The sequence below is a fragment of the Aspergillus undulatus genome (assembly GCF_047715775.1).
Source record: "Aspergillus undulatus strain CBS 261.88 unplaced genomic scaffold BDV17scaffold_81, whole genome shotgun sequence".
Lineage (NCBI taxonomy): Eukaryota > Fungi > Ascomycota > Eurotiomycetes > Eurotiales > Aspergillaceae > Aspergillus > Aspergillus undulatus.
In genome coordinates this window covers 88,884-109,734 of record NW_027396685.1, presented here as the reverse complement: position 1 = coordinate 109,734, position 20,851 = coordinate 88,884, and the positions used below count along the sequence as shown (strand labels likewise).

The 20,851-nt window shown below is 52.3% G+C and overlaps 8 protein-coding genes across 8 annotated transcripts; 5 read left to right on the top strand and 3 right to left on the bottom strand.

Moving 5' to 3' along the window:
* Positions 1-200: 200 nt before the first annotated feature.
* On the bottom strand, positions 201-4,593 carry BDV17DRAFT_285180 (Six-hairpin glycosidase-like protein; the record flags this gene model as incomplete). The annotated part of the gene is made up of 9 exons (XM_073760658.1): positions 201-500; positions 574-695; positions 766-1,725; positions 1,785-2,013; positions 2,613-3,122; positions 3,189-3,826; positions 3,878-3,974; positions 4,023-4,309; positions 4,365-4,593. The coding sequence occupies 9 exons, from the start codon at positions 4,591-4,593 to the stop codon at positions 201-203; spliced, it is 3,372 nt and encodes a 1,123-aa protein (XP_073610636.1).
* Positions 4,594-6,982: 2,389 nt separating this feature from the next.
* Positions 6,983-9,554, top strand: BDV17DRAFT_232290 (putative MFS peptide transporter). Its single transcript, XM_073755805.1, has 5 exons — positions 6,983-6,996; positions 7,068-7,594; positions 7,646-7,768; positions 7,819-8,431; positions 8,486-9,554. The coding sequence occupies exons 2-5, from the start codon at positions 7,294-7,296 to the stop codon at positions 9,318-9,320; spliced, it is 1,872 nt and encodes a 623-aa protein (XP_073610635.1). The 5' UTR covers positions 6,983-6,996; positions 7,068-7,293; the 3' UTR covers positions 9,321-9,554.
* Positions 9,555-12,213, top strand: BDV17DRAFT_232291 (Zn(II)2Cys6 transcription factor). The gene is made up of 3 exons (XM_073755806.1): positions 9,555-10,455; positions 10,507-10,941; positions 10,991-12,213. The coding sequence occupies exons 1-3, from the start codon at positions 9,788-9,790 to the stop codon at positions 12,075-12,077; spliced, it is 2,190 nt and encodes a 729-aa protein (XP_073610634.1). The 5' UTR covers positions 9,555-9,787; the 3' UTR covers positions 12,078-12,213.
* A 105-nt stretch (positions 12,214-12,318) lies between these two features.
* Positions 12,319-14,067, bottom strand: BDV17DRAFT_301585 (putative MFS transporter; the record flags this gene model as incomplete). Its single annotated transcript, XM_073764284.1, has 2 exons — positions 12,399-14,067; positions 12,319-12,345 (listed from the first exon to the last, which is right to left on the bottom strand). Exons 1-2 carry the CDS (start codon positions 13,887-13,889, stop codon positions 12,319-12,321), a joined length of 1,518 nt encoding a protein of 505 aa, XP_073610633.1. The 5' UTR covers positions 13,890-14,067.
* A 1-nt stretch (position 14,068) lies between these two features.
* BDV17DRAFT_232293 (putative extracellular lipase) lies at positions 14,069-16,057 on the top strand. Its single transcript, XM_073755807.1, has 2 exons — positions 14,069-14,843; positions 14,895-16,057. The coding sequence occupies exons 1-2, from the start codon at positions 14,247-14,249 to the stop codon at positions 15,927-15,929; spliced, it is 1,632 nt and encodes a 543-aa protein (XP_073610632.1). The 5' UTR covers positions 14,069-14,246; the 3' UTR covers positions 15,930-16,057.
* Positions 16,058-16,078: 21 nt separating this feature from the next.
* On the top strand, positions 16,079-17,604 carry BDV17DRAFT_232256 (putative 1-aminocyclopropane-1-carboxylate deaminase). Its single transcript, XM_073755803.1, has one exon. It carries the CDS (start codon positions 16,398-16,400, stop codon positions 17,448-17,450), a length of 1,053 nt encoding a protein of 350 aa, XP_073610631.1. The 5' UTR covers positions 16,079-16,397; the 3' UTR covers positions 17,451-17,604.
* BDV17DRAFT_232257 (flavin-containing monooxygenase) lies at positions 17,605-19,725 on the bottom strand. The gene has a single exon (XM_073755804.1). The coding sequence runs from the start codon at positions 19,220-19,222 to the stop codon at positions 17,759-17,761; it is 1,464 nt and encodes a 487-aa protein (XP_073610630.1). The 5' UTR covers positions 19,223-19,725; the 3' UTR covers positions 17,605-17,758.
* Positions 19,641-20,804, top strand: BDV17DRAFT_296049 (lipase/thioesterase family protein; the record flags this gene model as incomplete). Its single annotated transcript, XM_073763208.1, has 3 exons — positions 19,641-19,822; positions 19,869-20,014; positions 20,065-20,804. 3 exons carry the CDS (start codon positions 19,641-19,643, stop codon positions 20,802-20,804), a joined length of 1,068 nt encoding a protein of 355 aa, XP_073610629.1.
* Positions 20,805-20,851: the final 47 nt, after the last annotated feature.

The window sequence follows — 20,851 nt, the reverse complement described above, 5'->3', positions numbered from 1 at the left end:
CAGGGCGTTTGAATGATATGCCCAGGCCGATAAAAGGTGACAATCTGAGCCTTTTCATGACCGATGTAGCTATTCCGAGAGTCACCGCTCTTCGATCAGGAGCATAAGTTTTCATCTGAATATCCTCATATGTCATCATATGTACATCAACCCCACAATTCAATCCTATATACACATTACGATCATACATTCCTTACCCTCTAGGAATATCCCCCAGATTCTTCTTTGATGTCCCCCCACTGCGACCCCTCAAGAGCAACAAGATACCCATCCGCACAAACACCATATTCTACCTTCGGCAAGCCCTTATAGGACGCATCATACTGCGCGTCCAAAGCATCAGATAACGTCTGTACTGACCCGTCAGGGTGCAGTTCATCCCAGGGTTTGATGCAGCTCGTTCCGGCGCAGGACTTGAGAACGAGGAGGAGCGCGTCGAGGCGGTTTATGAATTTCTGGGGGGTGGTGCTGTAGATGTCGTTGATTTGGTAGGGGTCGTTCTAGATTTGGAATTGGATGTTAGCTTTGGCTACGGTTGGGAGGGGGGAATGGTAAAGAGAGGGAAGGGCGTACATTTAGATCGTAGAGCTCGTGGTCGCCGGTACACCAGACGGCGTAGAAGAGGTTGAATTCATGGCTGATAATGCGGGCAGTTTTGTACGTGTTGTTGGGCATTCTGTGGCCGGCTCCTGGGACTATTGGGTGGATTTTGTTAGCCTCTTATTTCACGAAGGGGGGATTACGGGATTGAACGGAGCAACTTACGGAGGTTCGCATAGTTCCCCTCAAGCACAGCCGTGCCCCAGTACTCAACCGTGACATGTTCATGAGGCACAGAAGCACTGTTCCTAGCAATGCGCATCGGTGTACCATCGAAATCCTCACGCAGCGGCAATCCAAGGATCTCAAAGATCGTCGGGGCGAAATCGATGTGCGTGCTAACTTGGGTGTCCGTCTGCCCGGGCTTGATCCCCGGACCACGGACGAAAAACGGAACGCGGGTGTCCTCATCGTAGGACGTGCATTTCCCGGGCGGCAGCCGGTGGTGTCCGATGTGGAAGCCATTGTCAGAGCTGTAGATTATGTAAGTGTTGTTTGCCTGGCCGCTGCGCTCGAGACGGTCGAGGAGTTTCTCGACCATTTCGTCGACGCCTTGTAGGGAGCGCAGGCGTTGGCGGTAGAAGTGGTCTTCGTAGTCGACTACGGATTGGTTTTGGTGTTCGAGGTTGTTGATCCAGCTGGGTCCGGTCTGGTTGACAGGGTTGAAGGATGGTACTCGTGGTACTTTGGCATCCGGGAAGAGGTGGGCATGACGAGGAGCGGGAATTGGGGCTTGCGGGGGTGTCCCTGACGAGCGGTTTGGTTCCTGGTCAAAATGCGGTGCGATTGGGGCGACTGTCAAGAAGAAAGGCCGTTTAGGGTCCTCTAGAGCGTCTTCCAGGAATCCGAGGGCCTTCTCCTCCGTGACGTCTGTTGTATAACGGCCAGCGTAGCTCTGCACAGGCTCGTGGTTGCGCTGATAGCTAGAGTTCCAGTACGAATAGGTAAATGGGTCGAGGAGAAAGTCCGAGCCGTTGAAGCCCTTTACAAATGGGTCGTTATAGGTCGTGACGCTGTGTGCGTTGAAGAGTTTACCGACGTAGAATGTGTTGTATCCGGCGTTCTGGAGCCAGACAGGAAACCAGTCTTCATTGAATCCTTGAGATATAAACTTAGGGTAGCCACCTACGAGGCTCTATGGTCAGGTTCCTTTCCGAGAACTAATTTCAAACAAGGAAACGTACCCCAGGGAGGGCTGACGTCGGTCACGTTCGTGTTGTGGGCCTGCTTCCCCGTCCAGAGACTGACTCGCGACGGACAGCATAATGCTGTCGTGACAAAGTGGTTCGCAAAGTCAATTCCTTGATCCCGAATGCGACTAGTTACTTGCGGCATATAATCCACGGAGTTCATGGTCGCATCTTGGTCATCGGTAAAAATAAAGAGGAAGTTAGGGCGGGATTTGGTGCTGGCCTGCGCGAAGGCCGAGAGCGCCGCAAAAGTGACAAGGCTTGTCAGCTTCATGATGGATTCGGAGTTCAGGGCGTAACCTGGTAATTCCGCACATTGCGGGTGAGAGCAAAGTCTTTATATGTGCGCAGTGGGTAGTGCTCTGTAGAACGTCACGGTGTTGACTGCAGCTGGTTGATCGGCGGTTGCAACCCATTAGGGCCGATGACGCGATGTCAAGCTCCACCTCGGGAATCGGACGTTACCTGCAAGAACCTGTACCCGCCATGATTCCAATTAGGACTAGAAATTCAGTTGTCGGCGTTACGCCTGAATTGAGAAAGGGCTGTCAAGCTTTCCCGTGAACAAAGGAGAGCTGGCTGCTTGGGTATTTGCCAACGCTTCGTTCGGCACAGCCGGCCAAGCAGACTAGGGCATCATGGTCACGCTAGATAAGAACATTAAGATATCATTTGCTTTCAGAACAATCTCATGACGCTTCGCAGGAAATACATACTTGACGAGTACAATGGCATTCATCGCCAAGTCTCCCTTCTGTAAACTGAGTTCGACCCGCAAGCGGCAGGGACGTTCAATTGCCGGTTGAGATCTCCCTCCCATACGACCTCTTCTCCTCTGACCCGAATGTATTTGTACTCTACCGTCTGTCCCGCGCTCAGTCTGACCGTCGCATACCATATTGGATTCGAGGACGAGTAGCGGTCAGTGCTAAAAGCAATCCCTCTTGCAGAATCCCAACTACCAAGCGCCCGGATCGAACCGACCAGTCGAATCTCTTCTCCCCATACCGTAGGGGCAGTGACCTCAAACGTCACAGCAACAATGGAAGGGGTTTGACAGGGCGCGGATGTTGCTGTAGGCAATCCGTCCATAGGCGGCCAACTAGTAATAGTGGCAAGGCTGTATGTGCCTGGCACGCTAGTAGGTAAGCACGTCGATGGAATAGTCGAAGCCCCAGAGTTTCCCCAGGGTAGAGGGGCAACCGCATTACGACGGCGATGTGCTGTTATTAGCGAAGAGTAAGACCAGGCCAGATCGTATGCGGAGAGTTGGGAACCGTTGTATCGTGAAAACTGCTCAGACAGGGATCCGTTGTGAGAGGCGTACGTTTTCTATCTCGGCTCAGTACATCCCATTATCTCCAAAAGATGCGCTTATTGAGGGATGGAATAACATACCACTATCCGTACAAACCCATCCGCGTACGTCCGGACGGCGTCAATCAACTGGTAATATATCTCCGCCGACGATGAGTAAGTTCCCGGGACGGCCGATGGGTGCAGGGCTTGGAAGAATGGGAGTGATAGTTGCGTGATGGTTATTGAACCAACATGATTCCATTGATAAATTGCATCGTATAGCTGCTCGGCTGCCGCCAATGTGCACAGAAACCACGGATTTCCACCAGCATACTGGTCCTCCGGGTAACGCCCAACGGCAACAGCTTGATCCTGGCCGCGGTCTGCGTTGATCTCGTATAGGTCTCGAAAGGTGTCCATTAAGCGATGATGATTGGCCAAGGCGCGATCTGAGCACGGTTGATATGTAGCACTATCACATTGCGCTCGAGGATCAAAAGTGTAGATGACGCCTAAAAGGGTACCGGCATCCTTTCCAGTGCGACCATTGTCCAGATTACTGCGAATGAACCTCCCTGTCCAGAACTCCTGTAACAGGCACAGGACATGCGGCGCTATCGATTCGCATTCGGGGCACAAGACACCGATGCTTTTCGCAAATAGTTCTCCCTCCACTAGGGCACGATGGGTGACAGTCAGGGTGAAGAAGGATCGTCCGTACGACTCTTCCCATAGGTCTATTCAAGTTAGCAACTGGAAGCTTAGTCAGAGAGACATTTAAGCCGCACCAAAGCCTGTCCAATTCCAATACTGTGTCACATACGCCAGGTCATTGCGTACAATGGGCCAAACAATATCCGTAGCCACTTGATGATATCCCTGACTCTGCCGATCGTCAGTCATAGACTGACTCTTTACAGAGCATTACCATACCAGAAGCCACCAGCCAAACTCAATCATCGTTGTCGCCCTCAATGCAGGTCCATCTCGCTGTGGACGGCCCCAGGATCCAGTAAATGGTGTTTCGTCGACCGCAAACTTTGCCTCGCCCATCCCTTGTCCGTCAGCTAATCCACCGCTAGGGTTTTCCACGCCTTGGATCCGAGCCTGAGAGGATATCCATTTTTCGATAATAGGCAGAAGATCAGTGTCATCAGCTCTGAATAGCTCTACCAAGGTCCTGAATACGAGACTCGAGTCTCGCACCCACGTGAAGAAGTCTGACATCATTAGCATGTGCGTACTAGAGAGTACGTGGGTTTCAGGTATACTTACAGTCTGGGTTTGATCGGGTTGGGCTTGCAACCAACACCCCTGCAGTAGCTCCCTCGGCCCATTTACCATCGTCACCGATCATATCAAGAAGGGCGGTGCGAGCAATATTGGCTTCGTTATGGAGCCAGCTATCCAAGTCGGACTGCGTGAAGAGGCGGGGTCCGTGTGTTACCCACAGAGTCATCGCCCCAAGGACAAGGAAGTGGGAAAAGAGGGAGAGTAACACCATTTTGAGCTGTAAACCTTAGCAAAACGATGGAAGCTATTGTCCGATAAAGGCCCTGCTAGCGGTCTCCAAAGGAAGGATGGATTGGATAGTGGATAAAGTCGAGCGGGTGGTGAGATGAAGCAGGTTTGAGGGGAAAGTCAAGTGATACGCACGCCTCACTCTGAGCGCCTACCCGCAACACCTCGCAATTCAACACCTAGGTAGAATTCAATAGGTAATGGTAATTTTGCTGATGATATCGCACCGTATCCATCGCTCAAGCCCTCCAACACCTAATCTACGACTCTCTACATATGGACCATGGTCCAACGTCTTGGGCTTCAAAGTAGCATTCTCCGTAGGCCGTCTCCGGGAGATCTCAAAGAGAGTAACCCCAAGTCTGGATTGTATGCTCATTCTCTCGAATGGTGTTTATGTCAACTTTATTAAAAATGGCTTCGATATCGCGCACGAAGTTAGTAGAGGCTGACGTCTGGCCTATCTTTTGTAGCGCTGGGGAGTGGCATCGAAGGCAAAAGAGAGGCAATGGACTTGGCTGAACTGGGTGTTTGGATATGACATCGGTCGTCCTAGATGCTAACAGTGATTGAAGGGATGGATTGAGCCTGTTGATATGTAAACTGCCCGCCTGCTGAGCGCTTTCAGAACATGGCCATTTGTGAGCACAGACGCAAGCATAGAAAGTCCTCCCGAGAGCACCCTAGAGTCGTGTTATATCATATCTCCGCGGATTGTCCTTTATTAGCGACGGAATATTTTCAAGGCGTGCGCAATCACGACTCTTGTGTCAAGATCAGGAATTTCCTTGAGCTCATGGGCAATGGTCAGCCAACTAAAAATCAAGGCAAGAATGGAAGGCAGGTCATCGAACGAAGCCATTATTCAGACTCAAGGATTACACAAAGTGGTTTATCCTCGGTCGGCGGAAGGATACGCCCATGATGGTGTCTCTGGACAGCGTTTGCGCGCAGAGATAGGCATACTGAGACGGCTCTGCATTGTGAGTGGTCTAGTATAGTCTGAGACAATGATAAGTTCACATTAGTTTTTACCATAGAAGATAGCCAAATCCGAGTAACCCACATCAGCAAAGTCCCCGTATCAGTGACAAAAGTGCGTGGCATGTTCACGCGTTCGGCGTAAGGGGGGAACCAAGTCAGGGTTTGACAAGACTCGACAGAGTCTAGAAGAATGTTGGACAGCAGACGCATGTCGGCGTGTCAGAGAATAAACAGAGTTGGAATTGAGTTGGGACGGGGTCACTAGTCCAGTGGTGGTGGTGTGGTTCACGAACTTCTCGCAAGTAGGGACCGAGAATTGCCGCCGCCACAGATAAGACGAACAGATAGCATATAGATTAGAGACAGGGGTCTGCATCCCTTTGGCGGTGGGCCTCCCCAGACTCAGATGGAACTCTACAATCATACCTCGTGCTTGTCGGACGGAGAATCTCTCGTGTTCTGGAAGCTTATGCTGCTTATCTCAAGGCCAGCGCGGCGAATTTCCTTCTCCACGAACCAAGACTTCTTTGGAGGCCTTGACTTGGAAAGATGTCGTTTGACCCGCCCAGCGGTCAGTGTAGGCACAACTCATGTTCATGCTCATGCTTGTACAACCCCGGCCGTGGCCGATATAAGGCTGAATGGTTCCATTCTCATTCTCGAGTCTCGAGTCCGCGGCTGTCTGCCCCAGGCCCCCAATGCTACTTAGCAATATTCGTTAGCAATGAGGAATCCCGGTAATCTTGGAAGTGTCTTCCGCTACCGAGGTCACGCTGAAAACAGAGGTTGCTATTATCAAAGAGAAATGGACGTCCATCCTGGAGATGCTTGGCGAGTCTTGGCCAAGACATCCGCAATAAGAGCAGTGATATTACCAACAGCGCAGACAAAGAAAAATGGACGAAATATCGGTGTCCATAGTTAGACTCAATTCCTCCTCTCAGCTGGTGCTGGACCCCAGACGCCAGACTTTGAGTTGATGCGACCTCGACCTGCAGGGATCACTCCAGATCAATCAAAGGCCCGAGTCATGATTGGACATGCCAAGCCGTTGGGTTACACTGGAGCGCAGCACCCACCACACAGCAACAGCCCGTGCTTGATTCCGCCACTGTGCCGCCCGCCAATTGCAGCGCAGCACCACTGATAGCGCCAAGTCATTGGCTCGCGGGCAGCTCTTATCGCACCCTCCGCTCCCTCTTCCACCAGCAACGAAGCCTTTCAAGCAGGTACCAAGCCCGTTATGACCTTCCAAAACGTTTCTAGCGGGCAATTGGCAATATTTGCTGGTCGGTTACAGCCGGTCGCCAGGTTGGGCGCTGATAGGAGCGACCTTGCGCACCAAATTGGAGAATCCCCCGGGATGGTGCCATCGGAAATTATACTGTTATCATCTGTAGATGTGCTTGCCGCGGCGAACCCCGATTAGATGGCCTCGTCCTATTCGGTGCTAACGTCTGGCTCGAATCTTAGCTGTCTGGCACGCGATAACCGTCCCATCCTGACTTCTCCTGTTTCATGATTCGCTGTTGTGTTATATTCTTTTTTGCTCTCGTGGCACCCCGGTCCCGGTCCCGGGTCCCTACCTTAAAAGCTGCCTCGCTTCCCCGCTGCCCTCGAACTTTCTTCTTTTCCCTCCTCGTGGGACCTCTTTTCCGTACGACCCTGTCGTTCAGCAGCCCCATAGCAGATTGTCGCCATGAATCAAGCGGACACTGTTGAGATCGGCGATGCCGTCGCCGCCCAGAAGAATGCTCAGCTATCTAGCGAGAAGGACATTATAACTCGCGAAGCCAGCATCTCTGAAGTTCCGCCTTCCACCAAGGAGTACCCCTCCGGAGGCGAGGAGCACGATGGCGATGCTCTGCACAAGATTTACCCTACCGAGGATGAGATGAACACCCTCCGTCGCGTTGCTGGACCTTTGAACTGGATCACCTTTTCCGTGGCTTTTGTCGAGCTTTGCGAGCGTTTCTCCTACTATGGAACCACCGCAGTTTGTATGCAATTCTAGTCGCTCTGGCGATCAACTTCCTTGCTGACCTGGCCAGTCGTCAACTTCATCCAGCAGCCTCTTCCCCCTGGCTCGACTGCCGGTAACCTTGTCAATGACGAGTCCGATGTTCCTGGTGCTTTGGGTATGGGCCAGCAGGCCTCTACTGGTTTGACTTTGTGTAAGTTTCGGATGCTCTGTCTCCCGTCAATGACACTGCTAACTAGTCAGTCAATTCTTTCTGGTCCTACGTGATGCCACTGCTCGGTGCTTTCATTGCAGATCAATATCTAGGTCGTTACCGAACGATCATGATCTCCATCGTGTTTGCCCTCGTTGGTCACGTTATCCTCATCGTCTCCGCCATTCCCCAGGTCATCTCGAACCCGAATGGCGCTATCGGCTGTTTCGCTGTTGGTTTGATTATCATGGGCATGGGAACTGGTGGTTTCAAGTCCAACATCTCAGCCCTCATTGCAGAACAACACACCGAGGAGCGCCCCGTCATCAAGACACTGCCCACGGGAGAGCGCATCATCATTGACCCCGCTGCCACGGTTGCTCGCGTCTATCTCTACTTCTACCTGATGATCAACGTCGGTTCCTTGACTGGTCAAATTTCAATGGTCTATGCGGAGCGTGGTGTCGGCTTCTGGCTGTCGTTCCTGCTGCCCACAGCCATGTTCTGTCTGTCCCCGCTCGTGTTGTTCCTCTGCCGCAACAAGTACAATTTGGTGCCCCCGACTGGTTCCGTGTACACCCAGGCCTACCGTCTGATCCGGGAGGGTATCAGGAAACACTGGTCCGTCAAGACGGTCAAGGTCGCTGGGATCCCTTTCAAGGCGTATGTCCCTCGCTTCTCAATTCCGCATCAATATAGTTAACTAACAGCAAGCAGAATCAAGAAGAACGACACCGACTTTTGGAACACCGTCAAGCCGAGCACTCTTGGAGAGAGCCGCCCAATCTGGATGACCTTTGATGACGAATGGGTTGATGAGGTGGCCCGTGGACTGAAGGCGTGCCGAGTTTTCCTTTGGTACCCCCTCTACTGGCTCGCTTACAACCAAATGTTGAACAACCTTACGTCCCAAGCCGCTACAATGGAGCTCAACGGAGTTCCCAACGATATCATCAACAACTTCAACCCTCTTGCTCTGATCATTTTCATTCCTATTTTTGACCGCCTGCTCTACCCTGGGCTTCGCCGTATTGGAATCAACTTTACTCCTTTGAAGCGTATCACAGCCGGCTTCTTCGTGGCCGGTGCCGGTATGATCGTTGCCACCGTCACCCAGCACTACATCTACAAACTCGGCCGATGTGGTAAGCAGGCCAATGCGTGTCTCGAGGAGGGCTACCACGTACCCATCTCCGTATGGGTTCAGGTTCTCACCTATGTCCTCGGTGGTATCTCTGAGATTTTGGCCTCCGTCACCTCCCTCGAGTACGCCTTCACCAAGGCGCCCAAGAACATGCGCAGTCTTGTTCAGGCCGTTTCGCTTTTCATGAACGCTTTCTCTTCTGCCATTGGTCAGGCCCTGGTTCCTCTCGCGGATGACCCTCTGCTCGTGTGGAACTACGCTGTCGTTGCCATTCTCGCCTTCGTCGGTGGTATCGGTTTCTGGCTCAGCAACTACAAGTTGGACAGACAGGAAGATAAGCTGAACACTCTCAAGCAGTCCCGCTATGAGGGTTCCGGCCTGAAGCAGGATGAGGAGGCGCGTTCTTAACTTCCTTTGTTAATAGTTGAGACGATCATGTCATGTCGATATGAGTATGATACATGAGGCTTTCTACGATTCATGTACTAATAATCTACTACGAACTATGTAGTCAAAAGGCTTGCCACTCTATTCTTGTCCAAATATTCTTCCGTAGTTCTGTAGCCTTTATATCTCCCAATCCTTTTGACTCGTTAGTTGCTATTGATGGGTGATATTATATGTAACATGTTCTGGTCCTCACAGGCCTTGCTAAGGGTCAATTTCTCTGATCATGATCGCACAAAAATACCTGTAATTAAAAAGTCACTTCACATTGTCGGTTATCATGTCTTTATCGCCCTTCTCACGTGGCACCCTGTCCATTATCTCAGGTCGATACCTCGGCCAGGTCCCGTCCCAGCTCAAGTGGGGTCAACTGCGTCCGTTCCCGACGGTTCACCAACTTTTCCTTCGCGAATCTCGAGTCATCAACAATGTCTAATAACACTGACGGGAACAGAGGCACAGATCCAATTACTCCTACTTCTCCAGTTTCTGCACGTCCATACCGGTCCCACAAGATCCCTGCCTGCGACTTCTGCCGGATAAGAAGGAGCCGTTGCACCCAGGAGATTGCCGACCAGCCATGTCTCTTGTGTCGCATGCACGGGGCAACTTGCTCGAGGGCGACCAACACGCCCACTGTACCAGCGAAGCGTCGACGCCTGGCCAGCAGCCAGGATACCCCAGGGGGACGTCAGAGGCAACAAAGACCTACTCCGTCGCCACCAACAGGAGACTCCAACCCCGGATTTGCGGAGAGCGCCCATCAGCCTGCCAACGCGACGCGGCAGTCCGTGGCGACACCAGGATTCAGTCAAAACGATGCATCCAATCAGTCTGGCCACATAGTTGGACCCGCAATGGCTCGCGATGCTCAGGTGCTTGAACGGTGCATGTCTTCAATCCACAGCACGGCCGTCTCCTATGCTAGACCAAACCCGTACAGCGTCTACTCCGACGATACCCGCAATCCAGTCATCTACATGAAAGTTCCCCGGCAGCGGAACATCTTGCCTTCAGGGAATGGTACGGCCGGGTTTAGGCAATTCGAGGCGATGGAAAAGGTTGTTGAGCCGTTGGGGCCTAAACTGTGCAGCGTGTTTGTCTAGCCCTTCTACCGTGAGTGAGCACATCTAACAATGTTTCTCAGATACTTCAACAACATCCATCCATCGTTCCCAATTCTAGACGAAAAGACTGTCTTGGAAGCTTACCAGCAAGATGGTCTCCCGTATGCACTCGCTTGCGAAATATACGCTTGCTCGCTTCTTCTCTGGAAAACGTCCCCCACGATCGCCGCCTCTAACCGCCCTGTTCCAGACATTCGATACATGTGGAATCTGACGGTCAGTGCGATTAACGATGACTTTCTGAGCCCCAATTTCTCCACAGTCTTGGCCTGCATTCTGGACCTGCTTGGCCGTCCTATTACTTCTATTACGTACAATGCCATCAATGTTGGCCGGGTTGTTGCCCTGGCCCAAAGTCTGGGGCTAAATCGTAATCCTGCAACTTGGGGTCTTGATCCGCGTCAGAAGAGCTTGCGGATACGGACCTGGTGGGGGATCTTGATTCATGATCAATGGTATGGCTCTCTGGTTCACATTGCTCTCTAATAATACTAAGTGGTGTAGGGCAAGTCTCTCTCACGGAACACCTCCGCATATCCACAAATCAGTTTGGGATGTACCATTACCAGACTCGGACGCTCTCATGGTCGAAATCACGCCGGGCGAGCGCCTTTCCTCCAATGCCCGAGCCCAAGGTGCCAACTCATTTATTGCTTTGTGCTCATTAACAGCACTCCTCGGACAAATCCTGCCCTTGATATATGTTCTGGAAGTTCAACCTCTAGAGACCGCTTTCAGAACATTACGACGACATGAGACCACCCTCAATGAATGGGAAGAAAGTTTACCATCATGGCTTCGACCTACGTCTCCTAATTTTGAACGCAAAACCGCAGGCGCTCTAAATCTCCAACTCTCCTTCCTAGCCGTCAAGCTCTGTCTTTCCAGAATCGCTCTGCTGGAAATGCACCGATCAAATGAGTCCGCCGCGGAGGAAGATAAACTATACTACCGATCGAGATGCCGCAAAGCAGCCAGAGCTGTGATCGACTTTACAACGAACCTGGCCCCGAACGAGAAAGATGTCTTCTGGCTACCCTACACAGCATACCACTTTACATCAGCTGCTACGCTGACACTCCGCTGCGCCCTGGAGGCTGAGAACGCAGACACCGCGCAAGAGTGCGTTGCGAGCGCAAAGAAATTGATCGACTTCTTCCGCCGCATGAAGCATGACGCGGGCTGGGATCTCGCTGATATCTGTCTCGGCCAGTGCGAAGCCGTTGTCGACAAGTTATGCGATCTAGAGTCTCTTGAGATGTGGAGGCGGAACCCACACGCCGGGCATGGGCATCATGCTGCATCTGATCGGGTGCACCAGGTCAATAACTACCACAGCGCCTCATCAACTCACTTCCCGACTCAAACAAATGCACAAGATTCTGAGGGCCAGTCGGAATGTTCTTCCGCTTCTCAGCAACTACATAATCAATCTATGACCCATGACCATGGAACGGACGCAATGGGTGACCCGAGCTTCCTTCAGGCGTTTATGACGTTCGGGTCTATGCCTGGGATGATGGCGGATTCTCCGGCGTTTCCTGACCTTTGGGGGATGCCGTATTTGGATGATTACACTCGTGGATTCTAACATTGTCGCATATTTGATTTTCGGATTTGTCTGTCACGCGTATGTTTCGGTATCTATCGAGGGACCATTTATTGATGGAGATATGTTTAAAAGGTACTTGGAACGCTATCTACTAACATACGAGAACCGACCATGGCCAGAATCATCGAAAACGGTCAAAATTGTGGACACACTATACTTTTATTATTGTTCGACCATCCCTCAATATGATGGTCTACCAACGCATAAATACCTTACCAAATCAGAGCACGTATCGGAAGCGTGGATTCTGTTCAACTTGGTCAGTATCCGACTACAAGACAGGATAATTAGTACACTAACCTCGAAATCAGTCAGATCTGCCAACTCCTCACCCTCCTCCGCCGGCGTATGCGCAGCAGCGGCGTCCCTTTGCTTATTCCGCCGGGCAAGTAAAAGGCGCAAGCAAATTGCCAGCACAGCCTGCGCCGATGAGCATGACAAAATCACCTTACACCCGGTCTGATAGATCGGAGCTTCTTCTGCGAGAAAGGCATGCGGTCCGATGATATTACCAGCACAGTACGCCAGGAACACCAGGGCAACACTGGTAACACGCTTCGTGTACCCTCCCAGGTTAGTGGCAGGCATTTGCAGTGCCAGCACCAAACTGCAGACGTACGCGCCGACAATATAGTAGCCGAATAGCACGGTAATTTTTTGCGTCTCGTGTGACAGCTTCCACATCATGCACACGCCGATGATGGTAGGGATGAGATACAAGAACATGACGATAGTCCGGCAGTTGGGGACTCGCGAAGCGATGAAAGTTCCACTCAGCACCCAGACAAGCTGGAAGCCGCCAAAGGGGATGCCGAGCGCAACGGTCTCGAGAGGATCACCAGTGAGGCCTTTGATGATCAGCTTACTGAAGCTGGCTATGCCGCCATTGATAGTTTCGTTCAGCAGCATGAAGAGGAACAGAATCCACACTTGCGGGTCGATGAATGCTTCTCGCATCTGGTACCACTTAATTTGATGGCTGAGGATTCCAGTGCGCGCAAGCCGGCCCCGGCCGACGAGGAGTGCCTTTTCTTCGATGCTGAATCGTTTTGCGGAGATGATGTCGTCTGGGAGGAAGACGAGCATCACGATCCCCCAGGCGACGGTAATCCCACCGAGAATAAGGAAGATGGCGCGCCAGACAGCGATGGTCTTAATCTGGCCGATGCCAAATGTGAGAATTCCGCCAACCATCGCGCCGAGTCCGTTGCAGCTGTAGAAGATGCCTGCACGAAACGGCTGCTCTCTGCGTGTATACCACATGCCCACGATCATCATGAAACAGTTTGTTATGGGAGCTTCAAAGACACCGAGCAGGAAGCGGCAGACTGCCATACCCGTGAACGAGTTGCAGGCTGCGGTGATCATGAGCATCGCGCCCCAGGCGATGATGTTTCCTGAGACGACCTTGGCCATCTTGGTCTTTTGAGCGAGTAATGTCCAGGGGTACTCCGCGATCAGGTATGCGAAGTAGAATATACTTGCCAGCCAGCTGTACTGCTCACTGGACATGCTTGTCGATGGAAGCAAGTCGAAGACGGCAGAGTAGGCGAGCGCCGACTTGTCGACGTATTGCAGCATATATGTCCCTGCTAAGAGGGGAAGAAGGATGAGGTCGACTTTGCGAATGAGCGCTTTGTTGCGTGCCGTGTCGTCTAGCATCGTTTGGAGGTCGTCGCCTGTGAAGCCATTCTGGCGGAGAAAGACTTCACCCTCGTCAAGGTCTGTTATGGTCCCGACTTGGACATCTTTCTCTGGAGAGGTACTTGGGGGTATCTTCTTGTCGTCCATGGCCGGAAGTATGAGGAGGTGTTTTGGAGAACTTGCCTCCACAGAGGTCCAGGTCCCAATATAAGAGACCGACGGCCAACTATCAGCATATCTTGGAGATAAAACCTCCTCAGATAACGCCTCCTACCATGGAATGGCCGAGGGTATGTCTTATCAACATTGATACAGGCGGAGAACGATGTGCAGCCCTAGCCTTTTCCGATGGAACCATTTGCGGGGTTTCAGCATTTTCTCCAACGGACGCTTTCCGAAATCGCACGTCAACGCCGTCATTGGAGGATAAATAGTACTGTTCCCCTCGTTTGGCCATTGCGATAATTGTGACAATTGGCACAATCATCAATTGGACTGTTTGAAATGGCAGAAGCTCGCCCCTCGGTAACACTGCCTCAAGGCAAGATTGTTGGAGTACAACTCCAAGACAAGTTCCCGCAATTCGTCGACGCCTTCCTGGGAATTCCCTATGCTCGCCCTCCCATCGGTGACCTGCGCTTCAGACCTGCTGAAAAACTTCCCGAATCGACCGAAACACTTGATGCCTCAAAGTATGGTCCCGCTGCGCCAGGCAAGGCTTTACTGCCGGGGCCGGCAACAGAGCAGAGCGAGGACTGTCTGACCGTGAACATCTTCCGACCTTCGACGTACAGCAAGACTGACAAACTCCCTGTCGCAATCTATGTCCATGGCGGTGCGTACAATCGCGGGTCGGCGTCGATGCACAAGACTGCATCGATGGTGGCATGGTCGCAGGAGCCGTTTGTTGCAGTCAGCTTCGGCTACCGGATCGGGGCTCTGGGGTTCTTGCCGTCGGCGCTGTCCCGAAAAGAGGGTGTCTTGAATCTGGGTCTGAGGGATCAGGTTTTTCTCTTCCAGTGGGTGCAAGATAATATTGCGCAGTTTGGCGGAGATCCGGGGACAGTCACCCTGTTCGGTCTATCTGCTGGCGCGCATTCGGTGAGACAGGACCCGGTTTATTCAGTGAACTTCATCGCTGACCCAGAATAGGTAGGACACCACCTGCTCAATATCAACGAGAAACGACCCCTCTTCCACCGCGTCATCCTCGAATCCGGCGCGCCCACGTCCCGCGCCGTCCGCCCTTACGATGCCAAAATCCATGAACAACAGTTCGCCAACTTCCTCAAAGAAGTAAAATGCCCACCTTCCCTGCCCGAATCCGAAATCTTCCCATACCTTCGCTCCCTCCCATCTTCCGTCATAACAAATGCTCAAACCGCCGTTTTCGACAAATATAACCCTTCTCTCCGCTGGGCCTTCCAGCCTGTCATAGACGGCGACATTATCCCGCGGAAACCGCTTGAGGCGTGGGAATCAGGGGCCTGGCATAAGGTCCCCATTATGACCGGGTTTAACTCAAATGAAGGGACAATGTACGTCGACAAAACCATGAACCAGCCGTCTCAGTTCCGCGCGTTCTGGGCAGAATTGCTCCCGCAACTTTCGTCCGAGGACCTCGACACGATTGATGCTCTCTACCCGGATCCAAGTACAATCGCAGATTCCCCGTATGTTGAGACGAGAAAGGGCCTCGACTTGGGACCGCAGTACAAGCGCATTGAAGCGGCATATGGGCACTACGCGTACGTCGCGCCTGTTCGGCAAACAGCACACTTTGCGACCTCAGTGCGAGATGCGCCAACGGTTTACCTGTACAACTGGGCTTTACCCAGGACTGTTCTTGGGCGCGCGAACCACGGCGACAACATGTACTACGAGACATTCAACGACGACATCACCGGCATTTCAGAGTCCCAGAAAGAGCTTTCGGGGACATTGCATGCGTACATCACGAGCTTCATCACGCATGGCGACCCCAATGCGGTTCCCGGGCAGTATGGCAGCCGGCCTGAATGGAAGAGCTATAACGCCGACAAGCCGGGGATATTGATCTTTGGTGAGGGGAATAATGAACTTATTGGTGGAGAGGCCGCGCCGCCTGCGAAGTTTGTTGATGACAAGTGGGCGCAGGACGAGACGAGGTTTTGGTGGGAGAAGGTTCCGATTTCGCAGGTTGCGTGATTGCGACTTGTTTTGATGCATATACTCGTCCGTACATACCTAGGAATGACGAGCTTGATAAACCTTCTGGATATGCAATCAATACATAAGAACAACTCAAATAAGCTTGTCTACGCAGCGTAAGTGTGTTCTTTGCGGCTATCTGTACAACAGACAACCAGCGATCAACCAACTACCTACGACTATGTCTATGCGGCAACCGATCTATACATGCAAATAACTATTTCCGAGGGAGTGGTATTTCCGACGGAGAACTCTGATAACGTCGGCCACGGCCAGATGAGATAGGTTGAGCAAACATGGAGCCAATCAGAGCCTGAATTATCCGTCGGAGAACGAGCTCCAGTTCCCCGACAAGTATACTCCAACACCTCAAGAAACAACAACTATATATGCCCATCTACCCCTCCAACCCCTCCTCCAAAACAATCCCATCTCACAACAGCCACACCCCAATCAACCACCAAAATGTCATCCACTCTCGACCTCGCGCTCCCCCCAAAATTCGCCTCCATACCCCGCGAAACACTAACATTCGGCCCCAGCCCCATCCAACACCTCCCAAATATCTCCGCCGCATTAGGCGGAAAAGTTCCCATCTACGCCAAACGCGAAGATGTAAACTCCGGCCTCGCCTTCGGCGGCAACAAGACCCGAAAGCTAGAGTACCTTGCCTCCGACGCACTAGCTCGCGGAGCCGACACGCTCGTCTCAATCGGCGGGTTCCAATCAAACCATACGAGACAGGTAGCGGCTGTTGCGAGAAAACTTGGTCTCGAAGTCGCGCTCGTGCAGGAGAAGTGGGTTGATTGGGACGATGTCGTTTATGATAAGGCGGGGAATATTCAGCTTTCGAGGCTTATGGGGGCCGATACGAGGTTGGATCCTTCTCCCTTCGGAATCGAGCATAAAAACACCCTCAAGAATCTAGAAGAGGAGATCAAGAGCAAGGGCGGGAAACCATACTATATCCCGGCGGGGGCCTCAGATCACCCGCTCGGCGGTCTGGGATTTGCACGATGGGCGTTTGAAGTTGAGGCGCAGGAGAAAGAGCTCGGTATATTCTTTGACACGGTGATTGTCTGCGCTGTTACTGGGTCGACACATGCGGGTATGATAGCGGGCTTCAAAGCCGCGCAGAAGATCAACGGGTCGAAGCCCCGAAAAGTCATCGGGATTGATGCCTCCGCGACGGTTCAGCAAACCTTCGACCAGATATTGCGGATTGCAAAGTTCACGGGTGTCAAGATTGGGCTTGAGGAGGTGGATATTACGGCTGAGGATGTTATTCTTGATGAGCGGTATCATGGGGGCGTGTATGGGATTCCGGATAAAAGGACGATTGATGCAATCAGGTTTGGGGCGGAGATGGAGGCGTTTATTACGGATCCGGTTTATGAGGGGAAGAGTCTTGCGGGGTTGATGGATCTCGTGAGGAATGGGGAGATTAAGGAGGGGAGTAATGTGCTTTATGCCCATCTTGGGGGGCAGTTGGCGCTTAATGCTTATACGGGGATGTGAATATACGATGTCTGAATGAAATGGGATCAATGGATTACTGAACTCGCCTTGCAATGTACTCGTGGAGATTGGGACCCGGTCAGAAGTCTCGTTATTTATATACAGAGTACAGTAGTGTAGTATAAGTAAAGGATAGAATGGTCAAATAACAACAGAAGAAATACAGGGGACATCATCCTAGTATGAGCTACGATAGGATAATCGAGAAAGAACAGAAATTATAATGTCATATGTCATCGCATAAATCATATCTAAACGGTAACGGTATATAGATGAATCGTAGAAAAAACATGGTACAGGTGTCGTAATCACAGCGTCTTCTTCTCTCCCAAATACTCTAGCCCCTCGTGGAGATTGCCATATTTTGCAAACCACAGATCGCTAAAATAGTTGTCTCTCGGCACGAATGGACCACGGTCGGCCGCCCGCGGGAGGTCCTTTTCGGCCTTGGTGACGTACGTGGACGAGAGGTTGAGGAGTCGCCGGGGCTGGAGAGTCGAAGCAAGTGATGGCGAGAGACGCGGCACAGCTGCCGCGAAGCCACGTTTCTCAAGGTTCTTGAGCAGTCGGCAAAGAGTGAGAGCTGTGGCGTCGGCCCCGAGGGTCCAGGAGGCATTCGTGTAACCAATAATGAAAGCGGCGTTGGGCGTGTCCTGGAGCATTGTACCGCGCCAGATAAACTTCTCATTGATATGCATAGGGGTGCCGTCGACGCTTATAGAGGCACCGCCTGCGATCTTCAAACGAAGACCTGTTGCTGGGACGATCATGTCCGCAGGCAAGAATTCGCCAGAGTTAAGCTGGACGCCCTTTTGAGTCACAGTGGCAATGGTATCGGTCTTGACTGAAGCTTTTCCTGAATGCAGACTTTCGTAGAAATCACCGTCAGGCGTTATACACAGTCGTTGATCCCATGGGTTATAGCGTGGGCGGAAATGAGGATCCCATGGGACGTCCTTGGGCAAAAGCATCTTGGTTCTGAAGCGGAGAATCGAGCGCGCGAGCCACGGGAAAGACTGGCAGAAGAGGAAGAAAATCCGGGAAGTGATCATCCAACTGATGCGGATGAGACGGCGAGCGATGAACGCTGGGAATATCCGGCTCATGAGAGAGCGTTTGTTGTTCGGCAAAGCGAGGATATACGTCGGACTGCGCTGGAGCATGGTGACATGCTGAGCCTTCTCGACCAGATTTGGAAGCAGAGTGACCGCTGTCGCACCGCTACCGATAATGACAATGCGCTTGTCGGAATAATCCAAATTCTCAGGCCAGAATTGAGGGTGGACAACCTGACCGCTGAAGGTGTCGAGGCCGGGAATGTCGGTCTGAAGCGGAGTGTGATAATCGTAGTAACCGGTTCCAAAAATGATGAAGCGGGCGGAGATGGTCTTCATCTGTTCGTCGGCGACATTTTCGACTGAGAGCGACCAGGCGTTGTCGGCCGATGACCAGTCGGCGCCGCGCAGGCGTTGGCCGTACTGGATGTGGCGATCGATGCCATGCTGCTCGGTCGTTCGCTTGAGGTAGTTGACAATGGCAGGGCCTTCTGCGATCGGGTTATCCTGGTCCCAGGGATGCCAGGCGAAGCCAAAAGTAAACAAGTCGGAATCGGAGCGAATGCCGGGGTACTTGAAGAGGTCCCAGGTGCCGCCGAGGTTGTCGCGGGCCTCGAGGATGGTGTAGCGAAGATGAGGAAGTTGAGACTGCAGTCGGTACGCCGAGTTGATCCCCGAAATGCCGGCGCCAACAATCACCACATCAAAGTCCGTCATTGTCACTTATTTTGGCAACAAAAAAAGAAAAACCTCCAGTGGATCGGGAGACAAACGGCTATCACCTTTTATCGTTATATAGGACTCTCTCGCTCAGTGTTCCTGGACAGGAACATGCCGAGGCCGACCCGAATAGGCAATCGTCGCGAACCGAGGGTCCCAGCCAGTTCCCACTCTCGCTCTTCTGGAATCACTAGAACTGCACCCCAGATCTTTGGGATCTTAAGCCCGATCCCTGGATGCAGTAACTCTTGCGATTGATACTGTGATTCCCTTGCGAGCTCACATGTCGCGCCTTCCTAGGTTCGCGGCACGAGCTCCTACCGTGCACTGTTGACTGTGAATATATCAGATCATCCGCCGGAGAATTATGTAGTCGCCGTTGTAAAAAATAGAACACAGATCATACCACGCCAGAATGCTCTCCATCGCGCAGAAATTAGATTACATCCCTGCATTGGCGTCTGTTGCGGTCACCTTTGTGTGGGCGGTCCTGACTCTTGCCGTGCGCGCGCCTGAGTATCCAAGCCACTGGTTGCTGCACATTGGCTATGCCGTCTTTCGCAAGCTGAGTTCTCGTCTATCGGCGGCTCAGATGCAGTAAGTACTGATTTCGTCTTCAAGTCATTCTATACTAATGTTATAGATACGTCCTTCCCGCCAGCAACCTGGTGTACAACCGTTACATCCGCTCTGTGCGACAGAAGCCCTTGACTGTCCAACTCAACCATGGAGCAATGGGCCATTGGATTGGAAGCCCTGATGCGAAGAACATCCTTGTCTGGTATCACGGTATGTCCCTTCATTCCAAGACAAAAAACGCGTCTAACATTCCCTGCCAGGCGGCGGCTTCGCGCTGCCAGCCAACATCGGCTACTTCAAATTCTTCGCCAGCATCGTCGCGGACTGTGAACGCAACGGCCAGTCGCTGTCAATTTTCGCATTGACATACACCCTTGTCCCTGTGGCCACTTACCCCACACAACTGCGACAAGCCGTCGAGGCTCTGCGCTACATCCTCGTCGAGAAACGCCACGCCCCGGGCAATGTCATGCTTGGTGGCGACTCCGCGGGAGGCAATCTAGTCGGCGGTGTCCTGTCGCATCTCGCGCACACACACCCCGCAATTGACCCTTTGAAACTCAATGATGGTTCTCGCATCGCAGGAGCAGTCATGATCGCTCCCTGGACCTGTCTGCAGCCCGAACACGGCGACCGCATCATCGACTTCCGCGGGGACCTGATCACCCCTGTGGTCGGCCCGCTCTGGGGAGGCGGGTATATCGGCGCCGCGCCAAAGGATCTCTACACGGACCTCTCAGATGCACCGCCGGAATGGTTTGCCAAGTTTCCGATCCGTAGGATTCTGGTCTGTGGCGGCGAGCGTGAGATTCTGCTCCCGGTTATTGAGGACTTCGTTGAGAAACTGCGCGCGGGATTCCAGGGGAATGTGGAGTTCTGTATTGGCAAGGGCGAGGGTCATGTTGCGCCGGTTTATAATCTTTATATTGGTGATAAGAGGGAGACGCAGCAGGGGACAAGAGCGACGTCGTTTATCAGGGAGTTGCTGGAGAAGATGTAACCACTTGGGTTACGAAAAGGCAAAGGTCAATGCGTTAAGTAGTTACT